At 31.9% G+C, this 19,157-nt stretch overlaps 2 protein-coding genes across 6 annotated transcripts; one reads left to right on the top strand and one right to left on the bottom strand.

The window, feature by feature from the left end:
- Positions 1-600: 600 nt before the first annotated feature.
- Positions 601-3,153, bottom strand: AIMP2 (aaRS-interacting multifunctional protein 2). Of its 2 annotated transcripts, none has more exons than XM_015519483.2 (4): positions 2,866-3,153; positions 1,837-1,989; positions 1,030-1,243; positions 601-968 (listed from the first exon to the last, which is right to left on the bottom strand). In XM_015519483.2, exons 1-4 carry the CDS (start codon positions 2,989-2,991, stop codon positions 640-642), a joined length of 822 nt encoding a protein of 273 aa, XP_015374969.1. In that variant the 5' UTR covers positions 2,992-3,153; the 3' UTR covers positions 601-639. The 2 variants fall into 2 exon arrangements, with proteins under 2 accessions (XP_015374969.1, XP_015374968.1); XM_015519482.2 differs by having other exon boundaries at positions 1,744-1,989; positions 2,866-3,149.
- A 613-nt stretch (positions 3,154-3,766) lies between these two features.
- On the top strand, positions 3,767-18,660 carry E(bx) (nucleosome-remodeling factor subunit NURF301 E(bx)). Of its 4 annotated transcripts, none has more exons than XM_015519480.2 (36): positions 3,767-5,043; positions 5,114-5,495; positions 5,562-5,847; positions 5,921-6,132; positions 7,341-7,505; positions 7,580-7,660; positions 7,731-8,075; positions 8,136-8,357; positions 8,441-8,592; positions 8,652-8,796; positions 8,955-9,092; positions 9,153-9,373; positions 11,023-11,326; positions 11,388-11,643; positions 11,683-11,812; positions 11,897-12,091; positions 12,151-12,460; positions 12,517-12,652; positions 12,726-13,033; positions 13,295-13,438; positions 13,522-13,635; positions 13,712-13,789; positions 13,853-13,989; positions 14,113-14,175; positions 14,334-14,463; positions 14,916-15,049; positions 15,108-15,342; positions 15,409-15,626; positions 15,688-15,784; positions 15,841-16,048; positions 16,179-16,272; positions 16,603-16,967; positions 17,030-17,197; positions 17,284-17,479; positions 17,552-17,636; positions 17,714-18,660. In XM_015519480.2, exons 1-36 carry the CDS (start codon positions 4,372-4,374, stop codon positions 17,923-17,925), a joined length of 7,338 nt encoding a protein of 2,445 aa, XP_015374966.1. In that variant the 5' UTR covers positions 3,767-4,371; the 3' UTR covers positions 17,926-18,660. The 4 variants fall into 4 exon arrangements, with proteins under 4 accessions (XP_015374966.1, XP_015374964.1, XP_089081236.1 ...); XM_015519478.2 differs by having other exon boundaries at positions 16,179-16,362; XM_015519479.2 differs by having other exon boundaries at positions 3,794-5,043; positions 11,701-11,812; positions 16,179-16,362.
- Positions 18,661-19,157: the final 497 nt, after the last annotated feature.

The raw sequence follows: 19,157 nt of genomic DNA, 5'->3' as shown, positions 1-19,157 counted from the left end.
TTGTTTTGAATTTTTATGAGTTTCAAGCTGTCTAGGTCCCTTTTGTTTGTTTGTGCGTTTCATACTTGAGTATGCATTATGAGTATGAGATTTAAATGCCATAACATTTTTTAAAAATGCACCTGACTTCAACACTCAAAAGAAAATAATAATAAATTTATTTTTTTTAAATATGTCCCACTAAAATAATGTTATCATATGACAAGAAAACTTATATAAGATCGGCTCTTTACATAACATCGGTCTAGTCATGGGCTAATTGGCATATGATATTAAGACGATTCACATTTAATTTAAAAACTTTAACATAATGTAAGTACAGTATATGTGTTTAGTGTTTCTATATAATTATATTTATTTTTGAGTATAACTAAGTTAAAAAATGATCATAATTGTCAATAGATGCACCTTATGTTTGTTTTTAGCATAGTGTATACTTACAACACATTAGTATCATGGAAGTATTCCTGTAAAATATAATATGCAAATGCATCTAGATCTGAACCCTACTAATAAATATTTGGTATAATCTAATATTATGTTAAAGCTCAATCATAGTTAGTATTTTAAATAAGGTTTAACGGTATAAACACATTAATGTTTACGCACATAAATATTATATTTATTATAAACAATTTTTTAGACAATTATAATTTTTGTAAAGTGTGATAGCCATTTTTTTATCTTTGGTGGGTGTTCACTTTTTTTGTACAACAGAGACCATATGATAATATTTGTAATGTCCAATTTTGTATTCGAATCCATGATCAGGTTGTAAAGTTCTGTAGTTCGATCATTTTCCGAAAAACCAATTTCATTTAACAAATCTAAAACCTTGTCAGATTTTAGTTGATCAGCAGCAGTCAGCAGTGGTTTAGTGGCTAGATATTGGTTAAATGTCCACAACAATGACACTTCACCAATTGATGAATCCGTAGGAGATCTGACCACTTTAGGACTAGGCTTAACTAAAGGAAAAATAATTTAAGATTAATTATGAATATTTAACTTATTTAATTATAAACTAACTATGTTGCCATATAACAAAGACTTTAACCATGCTCTTTGTGTCTTTACAAGCCACATTTTTGAATGCTTTAATGGTTTCAAATGTTTTCAAATCTTTCAATACAGACGAATGCACATGATAAGAAATATCCCATGCAACTGCTGACCATAAAATTGGTAAAGCTAATAGAGAATATGGTGGATCGTCTGGATCAGCAAATACTACTGTATCATTCTAAATAAAATGTACAGTTGTTATTATAAGTTACTATATAAATAATGATGGAAGAGAAAAAGTCTCGGGGAAAAGAAGTCTCAAAGGAAAAATGTCTCAGACAAAAAAAGTATGTTATAAAAAAGACAATAGCTATTAATTATGTAATGATATAGCAGTTAATAAATGATAAAGATATATTTAAAAAAATAAATAGATAGTAAAATAATTATTAGAAAAAAAATGTCATTGAAGCATAGTCAAAAATATTAATATTAAAAAATAATATATATTAATAATATATATATCATTAACTTGGATGAATTGTCAGAAATATTTTTTACAAAATAGAATAAAAAACATTATAGAATTATAAAAAAAACTTTTGTACAAATCATTGATTTTATAACTTAAAATTTTGGGTTATAGCTTTAAAAAAATCTTGGAGATAAAGTTTTATACATTTTTAACCCCAGAGACTTTTTTATCTGTTTATCCATAAATAACAATTAAAATCTTACTTTTATCAGATTTTCAATGTCATTATTGATTACAGGCTTAGAACTGCTTATGGGTTTTTTATTAACATTACACTGAATTGATTGTTCTCTTACTAGGATAGGTACGACATCCTTAGCATCAGGGAATTTTACATCTAATTTACTTAATCTGAGTTCAAGCTGTTGTAATGTTTTGAGAACTTCAGTTTGTTTCTCTATAAGTGCTTGGATTTCTTGATCGGACAATTCAGTATCATCACTTACATCCTGGAACAAAATCAAGAAAAAATTGTAAAAAGTGACAAGAATAATCCATTAAAATAGTTTATAGATAGAAAATTAGAAACTTAAAAAAAAATCTATAAATAGGTATTTACTATGCGCTGTGAACAAAATTATTGATAGAATAGGTCTTTCACCCGGTCTTTCACTACAAGAAGAGTATTATTTAAAACTATTTGTTTCTATTTAATTCTGTTGTTGGTCTAAAAAAAATTCTAATTTTTAAAAACCTACTCAGGCACTTTATATTCTGAAAAATGCTTGTCAGACTATCGCTCATGCATATAGACAAAATAATACGGGAATAACACAGTGCCAGTAATTGTAACTTGAAAAACGTTAACAATACTCGATTACTCGAGTGGTAAATGCTCTATAGTAAATACTAAATACTATCTATATGACGAGGAACACAGGTCACCGACCCATTATCATACACGTGCGTTTTGGAGATCAAGCACATAATTTTTTTTCTGTAGATCAAGTAACGTTGTTGGTATCTTCTAAGTATGATAAGAAATAATTATGTCAATACCTCAGAACAATCAATCTATATGATCATGATCATCATTCTTAATTAATTTAGTATTATAACGTCTAACAACGTCTATAAAAGTTGATTTGAAATCAAAAGGGTGTTTATTGCACACCATTATGACTCGGTTTAGCGAGTAAACGTTTTCATTCCAAAACCGCAGGATTATCGATATAGAGGTAAGTTCACGTTTTATTTTATCTATGAAACAGGCGTCAATCCCGAAAATGGAGAAGTTTATGGTTTCTAAACAAGTCTCGGAAGACTTGCGATTATTAGATTGTCAAAATATAGCAGATAAGTGGAAAATTGACGACGGCACTAACCTCATCAGACTTGTCGATCATCGGCATCCCGGAGAACGAAATCTGTTGTAAATCTTTGAGTTTGTACATGCGGCAAGTGCTTTCACCTAACGTAGGTACTGGGACCACCGGTTTTAGCTTGTACATGATTGTGGGAATCAGCGGACGAACAGGAAGAAAAACAAATGACGATCAAAAATAGAATTGTGCTACCGAAACCGAGTCACTAAAGAGTGTATGGTAGTTTGTGATAATCCTAAATTTGGAATTCCGACTTACGCAGTTACGCCGTTTAACGGGCCGCAAGCTCGCAGGCCGCAGCTGACGTAATCACGAACAGCAGCAGGCTGCAATCGTCGACGCGTTATCACGAACTGTTCATCGCTGTCGGTGATAAAGATAAACAGTGTGACCAACTGAACCTGGCCAACTGTTTTTTGAAGACGGGTCTTCGCTGTGGTGGCCGTCAGAGTTTGACGTTTATGGAGACGACAAGTCCACCAGACTGGCTATCTTGGTAAATTGGTGGCCACATTAAGTAGCCGGACAAACGGGACAGTGGTCGCACAATCACCATTAACGGCCGGAATGGAAAGCGCGAGGCGGCGGCTGGCCAATGGGAGCGGGAGAAGATTGCAGCTGCCGCGGCGGCGAGAGTTCATGGCAAAACGTGTTGAGTGGAGGAGGTCGCAGGACGCGTCGCATTTCACCCGCACGACCGTTTTCGTCTCTCACAGCAACACCGTCTCTAGGTGACGGGAGCGAGCGAGACAACACGACCGAAGAACAAACAACCAACACTACAACGACGTTATTGCAACGACTATTACTATTATTGTTATTTAATATTACGTGCCCGTTTTTTCTTTTATTTTCGTTTCGTTTTTTCTTCCCGTCGTGTCGTTTTGTTTTGTTTATGAACGGTTGCTTGACAGCGCGTGCCCGCCAGGAGACTGCCTTACCACGACAGCGACTTGCAAGCAAAGCGAACCGCCGCGACCGACCACACGACTGCAGTGTGTGATAATAGTGTTTTCGTTACGGCGGTACGTAACACGGTATTTTGCGATGCGAACGAGTGCGTCGAGTTCGGAGCCCCACGAAGGTCACCTGACCGCGACTCGACACCCGCCGTTGGCCCGTTAACGTCCGTTTTTTTTTCGCGCGCTCACCGACATCGTACACGCACTGCAGGCCTACCCGCGACTACGACAGCTGTGCGTGTGCGCGCGATTTTGTGTCCACGGATCGCGGGTATAACAATATCACAACATTGTCCACCTATCATTTCCATCGTTGTAGCCTGTTGGTAGTCGGTAATCGGTATAGTCCCGCCGCAAAACAACCGTAGTGATCTTTGCTGTACGATTCGTCCTCGGGGTGCCGTGTGTCGCGGCGGAGACTATCCCGGTCCATATTAATATTTTGGTTATTCGACAGTTCGGTTATCGTCAGTTTACATCCGCCGCCGAATAACGGTCGCCAGCAGCGGTTGTTGTTGTTGTTGTAGTGATAACGACGCTGACCATGTCCGGCAGGCCAAAGCGCAGGGGTCGTCCTCCTAAAACTCCGGGCTCAGACAAGCCCAAGTTTCAGATGCACTTGCTGAAAAAGCCGAAGTACCTGCAGAATCTTGAGACTGTGGATGTTGTTCAATCGCCTGTACCTGGACGATCTGTAGCTTCGAGACGCAGCGCTCCGGCGTCTGTTGGGGCTCGTACCTCAGAGGTTGTCGAAACGCCATCGCGCAACACACGTCGTTCCAACCAGAAACCTAAGACACCCAAGACGCCAGCTGTGCCAAAACCTAGAGCACCACGTCCATCGACTAGCAAGAAGAAGAAAACTAAAAAGTCTATTGTTGACAAAAGTCACGATTACCATTACGGTTCCGACTTTGATGAGTCTGAAAAGAGTGAAGACCCATCTGAGAGTGAACAGTCTGACACTAATGTTGAAGATGTTGTTGATGATGTAAGTGACAGTGATTTCTCCGTCTCAGGCTTTTCTGTTGCCAGTCGTGCACGTAAAAGCAATGTCTCCTACATTAGAAACCCTAGTCCTGAGCCGCTGTGGCTCAGGGGTGAAGAAATACCCAAATTGGAGTTACCTAAATCCTCAGAAGATCTCCTAGTGCCTACTGAACACATCATGCAAGCTTTAAGTGTGTACGAAGTGTTAAGACGGTTCAAAAGCCAGGTATATAACGTTTAGATACAATGTAGTTTTTTCCTCATTCCGAGTCATTTTTTAAATATTTTTGTTATAGGTGCGATTATCACCATTTCGTTTTGAAGATTTTTGCGCAGCTCTTGTTTACGAAGAGCAAAGCTACCTGTTGGCAGAGGTTCATATGATGTTGTTGAAAGCAATATTACGTGAAGAAGATTTACAACAGACTCATTATGGTGCTGTTGATCAAAAAGATAGTATCAATAGCATATTATATTTTATGGATACTATTACATGGCCTGAAGTATTACGAGAATATATTGAGTCTGATAAATCATTTGATCCACAAGTTCTTAAAGTATTTAATAGTGGTGATGAATATCCATTTACAAACATCAAAAATAGATTATCTGTCCTGCAGTTTTTAACTGATCAATTTTTAACCTCTACTCTTATTCGAGAAGATTTTATTCATGAAGGTATATATTTATATATAGATAAATTGTTAAAAACATATAAAATATAATCGTATATAAATTCTTTAGGCCACAGTTTCCAATATGATGATCATTGTCGAGTGTGTCATAAAATGGGAGACCTTTTATGTTGTGAGACGTGTCCGGCTGTGTTTCATTTAGAATGCGCTGAGCCTCCTTTACATGATGTTCCTACAGAAGATTGGCAGTGTAATTTGTGCAAAGAGCATAAAGTCATCGGAGTATCTGATTGTATACCTGACGATGAGAAATCGGGTTTATCATCTCGTCAGGACCATTTAGCTTATGATCGACATGGTCGTAAATATTGGTTTCTAGTTAGACGAATTTTCATGTGAGTATTTTAATATTACTAATATTACATTTATAATAACCTCGATACTAACATAATTTGTCATGTGATATAGTGAAAACGAAGAGACTGGAGAATGTTGGTATTATACAACAGAAGAGCAACTAGGTTTATTATTAGATTCTTTGGATCGTGAAATGGAATCAACTCTTTTCAGTGAAATAGAAAAAGTCAAAGAGGAAATTAATCGACAAATGAAAATAACTATGGACCTAACCTTACAGTATCGACCATCAAATAGAAAAACATTTTTGGATGTTGAAAACAGTAAGACATTAGAAGTTTGTTAATAATTAAAAAATAACTTGCATTATAGACGTAAAAATATGTACAAGATTCACTAAGGATTGCTTGAATTAGGAAAACTTTTGAATGGGGTTGCTAAAGTGTAGTATGTTATCTATCAGATAATATGACATACTCTTTTATAACATGCTATATTTTTATTTGATTTTATCATGATAAAGTTATTATTTAGTTAAACAACATATAGGGTGCCCCCTGAGGATTTACCCATTGCGATAACTCCTGAGATAATAATAAATACATCATAAATCTGTTTGTTTTTTATTAGACAAGCATAGGCGAAGGCTACATGCATTTTATTTTTTATTTCATTAAATTTTTTACTAAAAAAGTTTATAAAAAAACTGTTTCTTAATTTTTGACAAAAATAAAGATAACTTTTTTGTAGTTTATTTTGCTGAAAATTTTGAGCTTTCAACATTTTATTTTCATTAATCATAAGATTTTTTATAGTTGTTTTAGTTTATATATAAAATAACAAAAAATTGGTTTTTATCTGGGCAGCGAGTACCCCTCCACAACTAATGTTTACGGGACAGTTGGTATAATTTTTATTTAATATTATAATAGCTAAATATCCGTGACAATAATTGATAAAAATTCTCCAAGACCCACAATAACTTCATTTTAGATACTATTTTAGTTTCTTTTATATCCTTCCACCTTGCTGTGTTAAACAACATATTTGTTAAAACACCAACTAATAAAAGAATAGTGGTGGTCCATTACAACATAATACGAACATTTATTTAAAGTTTTCTGGTATGACATAAAATTGAAAAAGCAATTTAATTTATTAAAATGATTGATGATCATTAGAAATATATTAAGTAAATTTTAGTTAAATCAATTTTTATCAATTTATTAGTAAAATATTGTAAACAATCGTAAATTATTAGGTATATGACACATGTACCAAAACAAAAATGTACGTACTTGAATGTTTAAATGTCTTATTGATAAGAATACAATTAAGAAGGGGAACATATAAATATTTTTCTATAAATAGAGGGGTTGGAATTCAAGCATTGGGCTTAAAAGTAAATTCTTCAGGAAATCTTTTTTGCTAATGAAATTAATAAAATAATGTGATAATTTAATATACGCACAGAGAAAATATAAAAAAAAAACAATATAACTAACTGATAATTTACATTTCTATATTACAGGTTATATAATAGGCATGCGAGAAGAGATGCAAAAGAAAAAAGAAATGGAAATGAGTAAAACTGATAATAACTTTGAAGAAGGTACTGAAAATGTGAAGGCTGATAATGAGTCTAACAATGATGGTAAACAAGAACATTCAAATGATGTATCTGTAGACAAAAATGGTATGTACCATTTTTTTAATATTTAATGTTTGCATAATCAAATATTGGTTTATGCTTATAAAATTCATGTTTAGAAAATGAAGGAGGTAGTGGTGACTTGAAAAATGATGACAATTTGATGGATGTTGATGATAGCGAACATAATCATAGTTTAAGTATGTAGATATTAATTATTTTTAATTCAATTACAATAACTTAATTTACAAATATTGTTATTTTCTATAGGGAGCACTCGCAACAGATCATTACGCCTAAAACCGGCACAACGCCAAACGCCTGATCAGACAAAAAAACCACCTGTGATTGAAAAACCTTCTCCAGTTCACTCATACTTAGAGAGCTTGGGAGCTAGAGTAACTCGATTTAAAGCCCAACATATAGCAGCTGGTACCTATTTGTACAAACTTGGCATGGATAATAGTTTTAAGACATATGTAAATCAATACAGTTCAAATCCAACTGCGTTAAATAAGATTCAAAAAAATGAAGAACGTGACAAAAAGCGATATATGTCCCATAAGTTTTCACTTACAGGACCTGGTGAATATAAGTGGTGTGGACAAGTATTTGGTATGTATCAAATAAACAAAACATATTTGATTATTTTTATACATTTTATGTCATTTTCAGGAGCTCGATCAACTCTCATAAGTACCGTCAAACAAACTATTATTTCATTAGACAATTTGTTACCATCATCGTTAATGCATATCAATTGGTCAGTGTTGCGCAAACCTTGGCTAAATCAAGTTAACTCATGTTCTACTCCCAAGGATTTTGCAAGAGTTATGGTTGTTTTAATGTCTTGCATTAAACCAGTTGTTTATGCACCAGTTTGGCACGAACAACTTGGTAAACATATTTATTTATATATACTTATTTCTATTTTTAATTTTGGCTATATTGTACTCATCAATTTTATGTATCGGTTTTAGGACATGTTAAAATGTATCGTATCACTCATGCAGAACGGGAAGAAAAGAAAAAAACAGACAAAAAAGATAAAAAAGATAAAGACGCTGAAGAAGATGAGCGTAATAAATTAACTATTCATTTTGTCAAGTACACGCTAGGTTTAAAACATCAAGTGAGTATTAATCAAATAAATTTAATTTTGGACGTTATGCTAAGCACTTTGGTTATTAGGTTCACAAACAAAAAGGAGAAGAATATAGAATTCATGGTCAATGGGGATGGCAGTGGCTATCAAAAACTAGAGACTATAAATTGGCTGATTCCTCAAAACAGGGCTTGGCTGCTGGACCTGCCAAAAGAATTTTTCAAGGCAAAGGTAAATAACTAACATAATTAGAAACACTTGAATTCATAAAATGTCAACAAAAAACCTATGTTCCTATCACATACAGTTTTAAGGGATGAAAACCTATGTTATTCATTCTAGCTAAGCATTTAAATTCACTTCTGATAACTTAATTTATTTTTATGTAGATGATAAAGGAGTGAGAACATTTTCTATCGCTGAAACATTATATGACTCAATGATTTTAAAAGAATGTACATTTGACTCAGAAACGTCTAGTGAAATTCTTGATGACCAAAGTGTTATACATTTAGATAGTGTTTCAGGTAAGCATTCTTTTAAATAAAAACATAGAAGACATGTACAATAATCAAATTTTATTTCAGATATTGATTTTATAAATATGAAAATCCTTTCGCCCATTGACAAACTTGATAAAAACATCGATATTAGTAGTACTCTATGTTCTTCTAGTCGTATATTGTATCCTAAACTTGCCAAAAAATGTAAAACTGACATGATGTTGCCAAGGAGAATGCAATTAAAATTAGCTGAAGAAAGATCAATCATGACAAAAAATGCCAACACTCCTAAACCCATTCCAGAAGTAAATATATTAATTATCAATTAAATATTTTAATTAAAGAAAATATTGCATAAACAATTCATTTTTAGTTTGCTGCTATTATTTTTCACGTATTAAAAAATATTACTTAATACTTGTGTTTTAAAATTAGTTTATAATAGAGGCTTCTGTTCAACTTCACGTGACTCCGTGAATTTTGTTATGAAATCATACGTTTATTATTATATTTGAAATTTTATTTCCAATGCAATTATTTAGTATCTTCCAATAGCTTCCTAGTTTCTACATAGCGATGATCAGTGATCAATTATTTATTATGAACAGAATATCCACAGAAGACTAATATTTTAGATTGCAGTTTTTTTTACAAATGTTAATTACAAAATTTTTTTATATTTTACATATATTTAAAAATTTCTTCTTTTTTTCAGTAAATTCGACCCCTAGAACCATTCCGACATACATCCTTGCCTCCAATTTTCTCTATCCGCTGCCTGTATCCTCCTGTCTATCTCAGACGTGGTTTTTCCAGCGGTCTTTTCTCAGTAAGGTTTTCTTCTAAAATTATGTGTATGAGTGGGTTTTGGCTATGCCAAGCATGCACAGCCCATAGCAATCTTTTGTTCTTAATTGTTTCTAGTATATTGGGTTTATGGGAGAGCGTTTGTAATTCATCATTTTTTCTTATTCTCCACTCGCTGCTTAGCATATCTTTAATTGGTCCACTAATCTTTCGTGGTATCTTTCTTTCATCACTTTTCCTGAATGGCCATGTCTCAGCTCCATAGGTAATTACAGGTCATATTAATGTGATATATAATTGTATTTTTAAGTCTTTTGAATATGATCTTGATCCCAGTAATTTTGCAAGATCATAGAGGCATTTATTTCCTGATTGAATACTTGCTCCATAGGCGCACATAGGGGGGTGCTTAGCACTCCCAGGTTTAAAATTAGCACCGCATAAACTATTTAAAATATTTATTACATAGTCATATCTTTTGAAATATTATTATATAAATCTGTTTATGTATATCAGGATATTTTGAAAATATCAACAGTTAGTTGTTAAGCCCATCCCATCATTTTACTGGTATACTTCGTTCCACGAGATAGTGCTACTGGACGGAGACCAAAACGTGTTCATTTCTGCACATCCTGCTGTATACACAAAGCTTGACTCCACATGGTGGGAGAAATTTGGCCTCGGGCAGTCGGAGCTAAATCATTTTGATGCGCGTGGCAGTCACACTCTCTCTCGTGGAATGGAGTATAGTACTGTCTATGAAATATTTAGAATATTAGGCATACAATTTTTAGCTTTAAGTTTTTTTTTGCAAAAATTATTGGTATATCTATTTTAAATATTTTATTAAAATTAAATGAGTTAAGTAAATATCATATTTATCCATACGTTGATAAATATCAGTGAATTATGTAAATCTTAAGAAGGCATAGTTTCTAATATTTCCAATTTATTGATTGTAGTATCATTGGCAATTTTTATTTATGTTAATCCATTTAAGAGAGTTATTTAAACTAATAGTGTTCTAGTTCCATAATTCTCTTATGCTTTTCAAAAATTCCTGAAAAAAGCATTTTCAATTAGACTTTGTCCTTGGTTATTTAGTTTAAATTACTATTTTTACTTTAATGTTACTTATTTCTAGGCTATAACTTCTACGCCTCCAAGTGCTTCTCAGCAAGTTTTGACAGAAACTATTACCAAAATGAGAGAAAAGTCTTATATGTTAAATACTTTACAAAAAAGAGTAATTCAACTCAAACAGCATTATTTATCATTTAATACTATGTCAGAACACATGATATGCTATAATAGTAGCTGTCGAGCAGCTAACAAATCTAGTATGATTGCCTCATGTTATAGTCCACTTTGCATCAGACACGTGGACGTACGAAATGAACTTCTATCATTACTACGAAAAATGAACATTTTGAAATCCGAACTAACTGGTGTGTATTTAATATAGATAGTATTTAAATATGTCCTTGTTATACATATTTTCATTTACAGAACTAAAATCATCTATGCCTAAAGAACCAAGTTTATTAAATATAAAAACCGAAAAAATAGATAATACTCCAGTTGAACCTGTTCAAATTAAGACTGAGGTTAAAAAAGAAGAAAATGTTGTTCAAAATGAACAGGTAGTTCAAGTAAATGATGATGTAAAAACCGAGAGTCCCACCAAGCAAAAAGATATAAAAATAGAAAATGAAGATGAACAAAATGTGAAAATTGATGTCACCAGTTGCAGTCCTACTATCGGGTATTTTAATATTAAAATATAATACTTATAGGTGTTTAGTAATGAACTTGTTTTTAGGTTAAGTGTTTTGAAGCCAGCAAGAAAAAGAGGTGGTGCTAAACGAGAAGGTGTTTTAGTGGATTGTATTGATGACGGACGTGTTTATTCTACGGATGATACGCGCAAAAAGGTTAATTTAACCCGGGTTTAATTAGCCATTCAAAAATGTTACTCACTTTATTAATAACTTGATAATTAAATTTTTTCAATGCAGATCTATTTGAAAAAGCTCTTGAGTAATAATGTTCCTGTTAAAAAGAAAGCAGAAAAAATTAAGTATCCTCCTACTTCACGATTTTATACACGTAGTAATCGCTGCAGTTTATTAGTATTACCAAAACACGAGCTTCGAAAATTAGCTAGACACGGTGGACATGATATTGTTAATGGTTTCAATCCCAATAGCAAGGTATAATGCAATTTTTGTTTTTGGTTTTTTGTCATTCATTGCTCTTGTCCATTTTTCAGACCAACAATGCGATTTGGCCTTATCCTTGTCCAAGACCATATTTTAAAACATGTTGGCTTTACAGAACAATAATGTTTAACACCATATCAGCAGCTGCGTTACAATTAAGAATCTTATGGGCATGCTTGAAATGGGATGAATTAACTGCTAAGACAGCTCACTTGGCTAGTAAACGAGAAGTAACAACTGAAACTGAATTAGTTACTACAGAAACTTTAGAGTGCCGTACTTCAGGTCAATTTAATGAACATACTGAATATTTAATTCGTAAAGTTGTAATACCATTAGATATACCAAAACAAGTCAGGGGTAAGTGACTGCAGTCTAAAGTATTGAAATTTAATAAATAAAAAAAAAAATTCCAGAGGTGACACCTATACGAAGTGGCTTAAGAAAACGTAAAAGAGAGGAAGCCCCAAAGAATACTGCACCACAGGTATCTGAAGTGTGGGTTGATGAAAGTAAATTAGAGCTGGTAGAAATCAAACAGTTCCATGAAAGGTAAATCTTTTAATACTACCATTAAAACTATCATTTTTTTAGTTAACATAATAATTAATTAAAAATTTTACAGAGTGGAACGTGAAATGCAAATGCAACAAGCTATGAAAACACGTGCGTCTTCAGCCTTTGTCAATAAATTGTTGCATAATGATTCTTCTCATAATCGAAATATTAATGATAAACGTGTACAAAACTCTGATACTACAGACCACATTAAAGAGCAATTAGAACAGTCTCTCAAAGCCCAAAGAATTGCTTATAAAAGAACATCAGTTAACAATGATAACAACTCTTCAAATAAGAAACTGTGCATGGACGTATCCAATTCACAAAGTCCAGTGACTAGTAGTTCAACACAACGTATGAAACTTGTACCTGGTAAGTAATAATTCTTAAAGAGTCATGAAATATTATTTCATTTGTTATATATATTTACATATTAACATTTGTATGCATACTGATTCATTTTATTACCATAAATACCATGCTTAAAAATGTATCTTCTAATATAATTTAATTTATTATATCACATTTATAATGCATCAGTAACTATTATTTTCATGTACTGGTTGCTGGTCTTACACTAATTATCCCTTTTTAATTGATTAAAGTATATGTAAATTATCATTATTTGTAAAGGAGAAGGTGGAAGATTACGGCTGATGCCTAATAATAAACCTTTGGCTCAAAGTCCTACCTTACTTCAGTCATCTCCACGAGTTGCCGCCAAACCTTCTACTACTAATACCACTCCATCAACTCGTCGGATATTCATGACTAAATGTATGTATTATTTATTGTGTGTATTAATAAGTGAGTAAGTTCAAAATTTTACAATTTTTACAATTATACCATGTTTATTATAGGTCCAGACGGTAAAACTAGACTTGTGACTACACCAAAAACAATTATCACTGACACTAATGTGATAAATCAAAACTCAATAAAGATTCAGTCAACTAATTCTCAAATAGTCACTTGTAAGTTTGAATAAATATTTCTTTAAGATTTAAATAATTTTAATTGACCATTTTTTTTTTTAATTTGATTATGTAGCTAATAATGTAACCCAACAGAAACTGCAATGTATTAAAGGCGAAGACGGAAAATTACAATTCAAAGGTCTTCTACCAGGTGAATAATGAACAATACTTAAATAAAATTCAAATATTATAATTTTGTCGTTAAAAAATATAGGACAACAACTTATTCAATTACCCGATGGAAAATTGCATGTGACCAGTTATATAAATCCTAGTCCATCTCGAACTGTTCAAATTGGAAAAAATACAATATTGGCAAATAATAATAATTTTCAAAAAGCTGGCACTCAAGTAAGGTTTTAATGTGTGATATGTGTGTGTTGTATTTACATAAGTCTTATACATTTATTACATTGTAATATTGTATGTTTGTCTATGTTTTAATTTTTTTGTGTTATATCATGTTTTTTACAGACAATTATTTTGAACCGAGGATCCCAGCCAATTCAACAAGTTTTGAAACCTCAAACATCTCAAGTAATAATCTTAGTTTAAATATAAATAGCTAACAAAATAAATATATGTATATATTTATATATACTTAATTTATTATTGAAATATTAAAATATATTTTTCCATTTACATTTTGACATAAATAATATGGAATGAAAATTAATAATTTATGTATCTTATAGATGGTAGTTTCTGGTGGACAGTTAGTAAATGTTTCACAAGGTCAACAAATGATTGTGCAGCATATTAATCCAACTAAAGCCACTATAGCCACTATTAATGGCCAACAAGTTTTAATACGGCCCAATACTGGTGAGTTTATACATTAAGAGAACACCAGACTCACAAGTGTTATCTCTGTTTCAAAAACATTCTACTTAACAAGTTTTGTGTTCTATACTGTGTTTCCAATTTCATGTTTTTTTAATTATAAGAATGAATTAACCTATTTTTAAAATTGAATTAACATTACTTGTTTTCCTCTGTAATTTAATTTCAAAGCAAGATATGACTAAAATTTAATATTTATCATACTTGTATCTTGGTAAAAAATAAGATCTTATTAACTAATGTATTAACCAAATAAATTAATTTTGAAAGTATTCAATCAATTCTAATGCTAAAAACCAACATCAAAATTTGAACTAATAACCATAAATTTGTTTGTTAAACATTTGAACAACATAGCAACACATGCGACCATGCAGATCTACTTAATACTAACAGCTTAAAACATATATTCATAATGATTTTTGATTGATTAGGTACCTCTGCCAACATAATCAGTAGTAGTGGCCAGACAATTAAGTTTGTACGACCTCAGCAAACTGTACAAAAAATTCATCCATCTGTACCACCACTATCACCTCGTGTTACTCAAACAACTGGAGTTGTTCAAGTGAGTTTTAAATATATTTTCTATTTTCCCTTTAATATTAACTTATCACTGATTATAGGATCAACATAAGCCAGTACTTCCACAGGCTGTACCCGCGACATCAGTCGATGAACAAGAAAAAATACTATTAGCTAATCAGCCGCCTGGTACAGTAATTAAATGTATCACAGCTCAAGTAATTCAAAGTCAAACGCATGGTAATAAAATAGTGTTGCAAGGTTTGCAAGGCAACGATTTCACACCTCAACAATTGCAACTTGTACAGCAACAAGTCAAACAGCAACTCTTAAAAGGTTCTGTTTTAAATATATCAGCTATTAATTTGAATTATAGTTTAATGTGTTTAATTAATATTCCAGCTCAAGAATCCAGTGGTACTCTAGGAGTCTTGGGCCCTACAAAGATTTACCTAGCTGTCCAGCCACCAGATTCCCAGCCTCCTCCTGTAGAAAGTACTACAATTGTAGCGCCCGTCACAGCCCAACCTACGATTAACCCAATTGAACCTACCATTCAGCCACCAGTTCCTGTTTCAAACAATATTCCAGAAAGCTCAACTCAAATTAAAATTGAACCAGTAATTAAATAGTTGATTGAAGTAAACCTTATTATTGAAATGTAATAATATACCTTTTTAGCCATCAGAATCTCCTGTGAGTAAAATCCCAGCAATTAAAGAAGAACCAATTGATCCTCCAAATTCATTTGTAGTGACTCCAAATTATATTAGCCAATGTAAGTTATATTGAGTAATAGTTAAAAATTTTTTTTCAACTAATTTACTGTTGTAGCGATTAAAAATGTATTGAAAAATGAAGATTTGAATCCAGAAACACAAGAAAAACTGTTACAATTGCAAAAATACCAAGAACAACAGTTGCGTGATCCAGTGCCACAGACATCAGTACCTGCATCTCCTGCTAGAAAAAGACTTAATGAAGCTGATAATTTGTCAGAATTCAAACCACCCAAAAAGTCAACTGATAGTGATAATTCTGGGTAATTTTATTTTTAGTTATTAAGGCACTAAGAAATTTTATTTAATTTTTGTAGTTTCTATTATGTATACCTTTAAACCCTTTATTCTAGTTAAACTTGTGTTATTAACTATTTTGTATGTTACAAATAGGTCATTGGTATCTGCTGAACAATCAAAACTGTATCAAACATTAAAACAGGGCGATGATCATCGTAAAATGCAACAACTTAAATCAAAACTCCAGGTTAGCTTGTTCAAACAAAAAGAATTATTGAAAAAAGATATACTAAAAAAGAGGGCGCTTCTGGAAAAGGAATTGCAAATCGATATTCAGGTATGTATTTTAAATTCATGTTTTTCTCGAAATTCGGTTTTATCGAACTTCCTGACAAACATAATTTCCTGAGTTTCGATCCTCAGTTCCGATTCCAGAAATGTCGTTGCTCGATTTGATTGCAGTGTACAAAGTATCTTGGGTAGGAAGAAGGAATTTATTTGATGGTGTAATATGTCTGCCTACACAATAGTCTATTTAATCTTAAGTTATTTTTATTTGTGTGATATGTTTTTACAGAATGAAATAGCTGCTAATGTGACTGTTTCATCTGCTGATTCCACGACCACTTCCAATAATGTGACTGAAAAGCCTATTCCAGTTACACCTGTTACTGCTCAATTAACTCCTCCCCAAGGTAGCAGTAAGCGTAAACATGCTTCTGGTCCACCAACCACTATACAAACTACACCACATGCCAATAGTAATTCCAAAACTAATAATTCGGGACCTGGTAGACGACGGCCAATGAAGATTTCTCCTCCTGCGCCAAACCGAAATCATTCACGACCATCACCATTAACGCCTGCCAAGAAATCTAGCCCAAAAAAGAGTAAAAAAGAAAAAATTATGTGTCTATGTCGAACACCCTATGACAGTTCTAAGTAATTAATTACTATGATCTATGTTTGATGATTATGTATGTTGTAATTAAATTTGATCTTAGGTTTTACGTTGGATGTGATATGTGTCACAATTGGTTCCATGGTTCTTGTGTCGGCATCACTGTGCAAATGTCTAAAAGAATTTCAGAATGGTTTTGTCCTGAGTGCAAAAGGTCCAAGGATCCTGAAGTTCTTTATTGTATATGTAAAAAACCATATGATGATCAACAGTAAGTTTTATCTATTAATATAAATTTAATACAATACATGTTTTATAAAACATTTTTTATTGATTGACTATTCTTTTTTCTTTTAGATTTTATATTTGTTGTGATAAATGCCAGGACTGGTTCCACGGCAGCTGTGTTGGTGTATTGCAGTGTGAAGGCGATAAAATGGATGACTACAATTGCCCTAGGTGTATGTCCAACTCTGAAATCAATTTTGCCAATTTGAATCCATTGAACCAACAAGACAATGATGACTTATTGAAACTCATTAAACAAATACATGTAATTATTTACCATTAATCACTTAACAGTTAAACACTGTATACCTTCTATACAAAATGCTTTTATTTTTAGTCGCATAAAAGTGCATGGCCTTTCATGGAGCCAGTCGATCCTCATGAAGCTCCTGATTACTACAATGTTGTTAAGGAGCCTATGGGTTAGGAGACTTCTCTACTTAAATTTGATTATATTTATATATTTTAACTTTAGTAACCACTTCCTTGTTTTTAATAGACTTGAACTGTATTGGAAAGAATGTGACTGATAGAAAGTATAAGAATCTCACAGAGTTCATTCGTGACATGATCAAGGTATTCGACAACTGTAGGTATTATAATCCACGTGAATCGCAATTCTACAAGTGTGCTGAAATCTTAGAACAGTTCTTTGTGTCAAAATTGAAAAATTTAAGGGACAAATTTTGTGAACAATACATGGAAGTCTAAAAAACGGTTTTCTATTATTGTGATAATTTTCAAGGTGGTCATATCTAAATCTTACAATTTTTTATTTTTATTATTATTTATTAATAAACATTTTTGTTTTTTTTTTTATTACTATCTTACAGAAAAAAAAACATTGTAAATTTACTAAATAGTTTATTTTATTTATTAATTCATTATGTCATAACAGTTATTATTGATCTATAAGATAAAATCTATATTTTTAGCTAACTTATTGTTTGTTTTATTGACAAATTTCTACGGACAGTTCACTGCCTATTCAGTAATCTATATTTTGTTATTGATACAAACTGATTTACTGGTGTATCTATCATTTTTTTTATCAGTTTTATCCGGATAACTATTGTACTTGATAAGTTGTTAAAAAATTACTGGTGAACAATTGACGTTTGTTTAACTGCTCAGTAGCCCAAAACTCATTCCAAAAATTGTAATCAAAGTCTATATTTTTATCTGTATTACCTTTATTTGTAAAATATAATATAAAATTTATAATTAATAATTATAAATAAAAAGTTAGGTGATGATGTATTTATATTTGTCTCTCAAAACATGTTTTATACAATATGTTAGTATTTTTTTTTTTTTTTTAATATGTCAATACACTAAACCAAAAACCTGTATGATTTGTTTATTGAATTCATGTATATTACTATAATGTGTAGGGGTAGAGCCTACTTGTATTTTATTTTATAATAAAAAAATTATGTATGTTAATTATGATTATTAATGGTGATTATGTTTTCTTATATGCCTTTTAGTTTTCTTTTATTTGTTTGATTTAATTTTGAATTCTTCTTCTTATTATTATTATTAATATTATTTATGTTATGTCTAGTTTTTATGAACTTGTTTGATACTTACTATTAAAAAGTTTGAAAAAAAAACCGAAAAAAGGAAATTAAAACAGATATTATATTATTATTATTATTAGTAACTAGTGGTAGTAGTATGTACAGTGCTAAGTGAACCTGGTTGATTAGCAAATCGACCTCGTTGATTTTTTTCCCGACGCCAAATTGACGTGTTCCTGTGTGGTGTTCCCTATGGTCTAACATAGCGTTTCACACGCCTCAAGTGAGAGCTCCCTACACAAAATCTGTCATGCAAATTAGCTATTAATAATGTTAGCTGTGATGCAATTGATTATGAGTCGTGCCAGTATTACATTCCGTCGTATAAGTTATGGTGATTTTTATTATGATTACTATTAT

This window comes from Diuraphis noxia, unplaced genomic scaffold (assembly GCF_037042655.1).
Source record: "Diuraphis noxia isolate RWA-SAM2 unplaced genomic scaffold, SU_Dnox_SAM2 contig0004, whole genome shotgun sequence".
Taxonomy (NCBI): domain Eukaryota; kingdom Metazoa; phylum Arthropoda; class Insecta; order Hemiptera; family Aphididae; genus Diuraphis; species Diuraphis noxia.
This window is presented reverse-complemented; position numbering and strand designations above follow the sequence as displayed.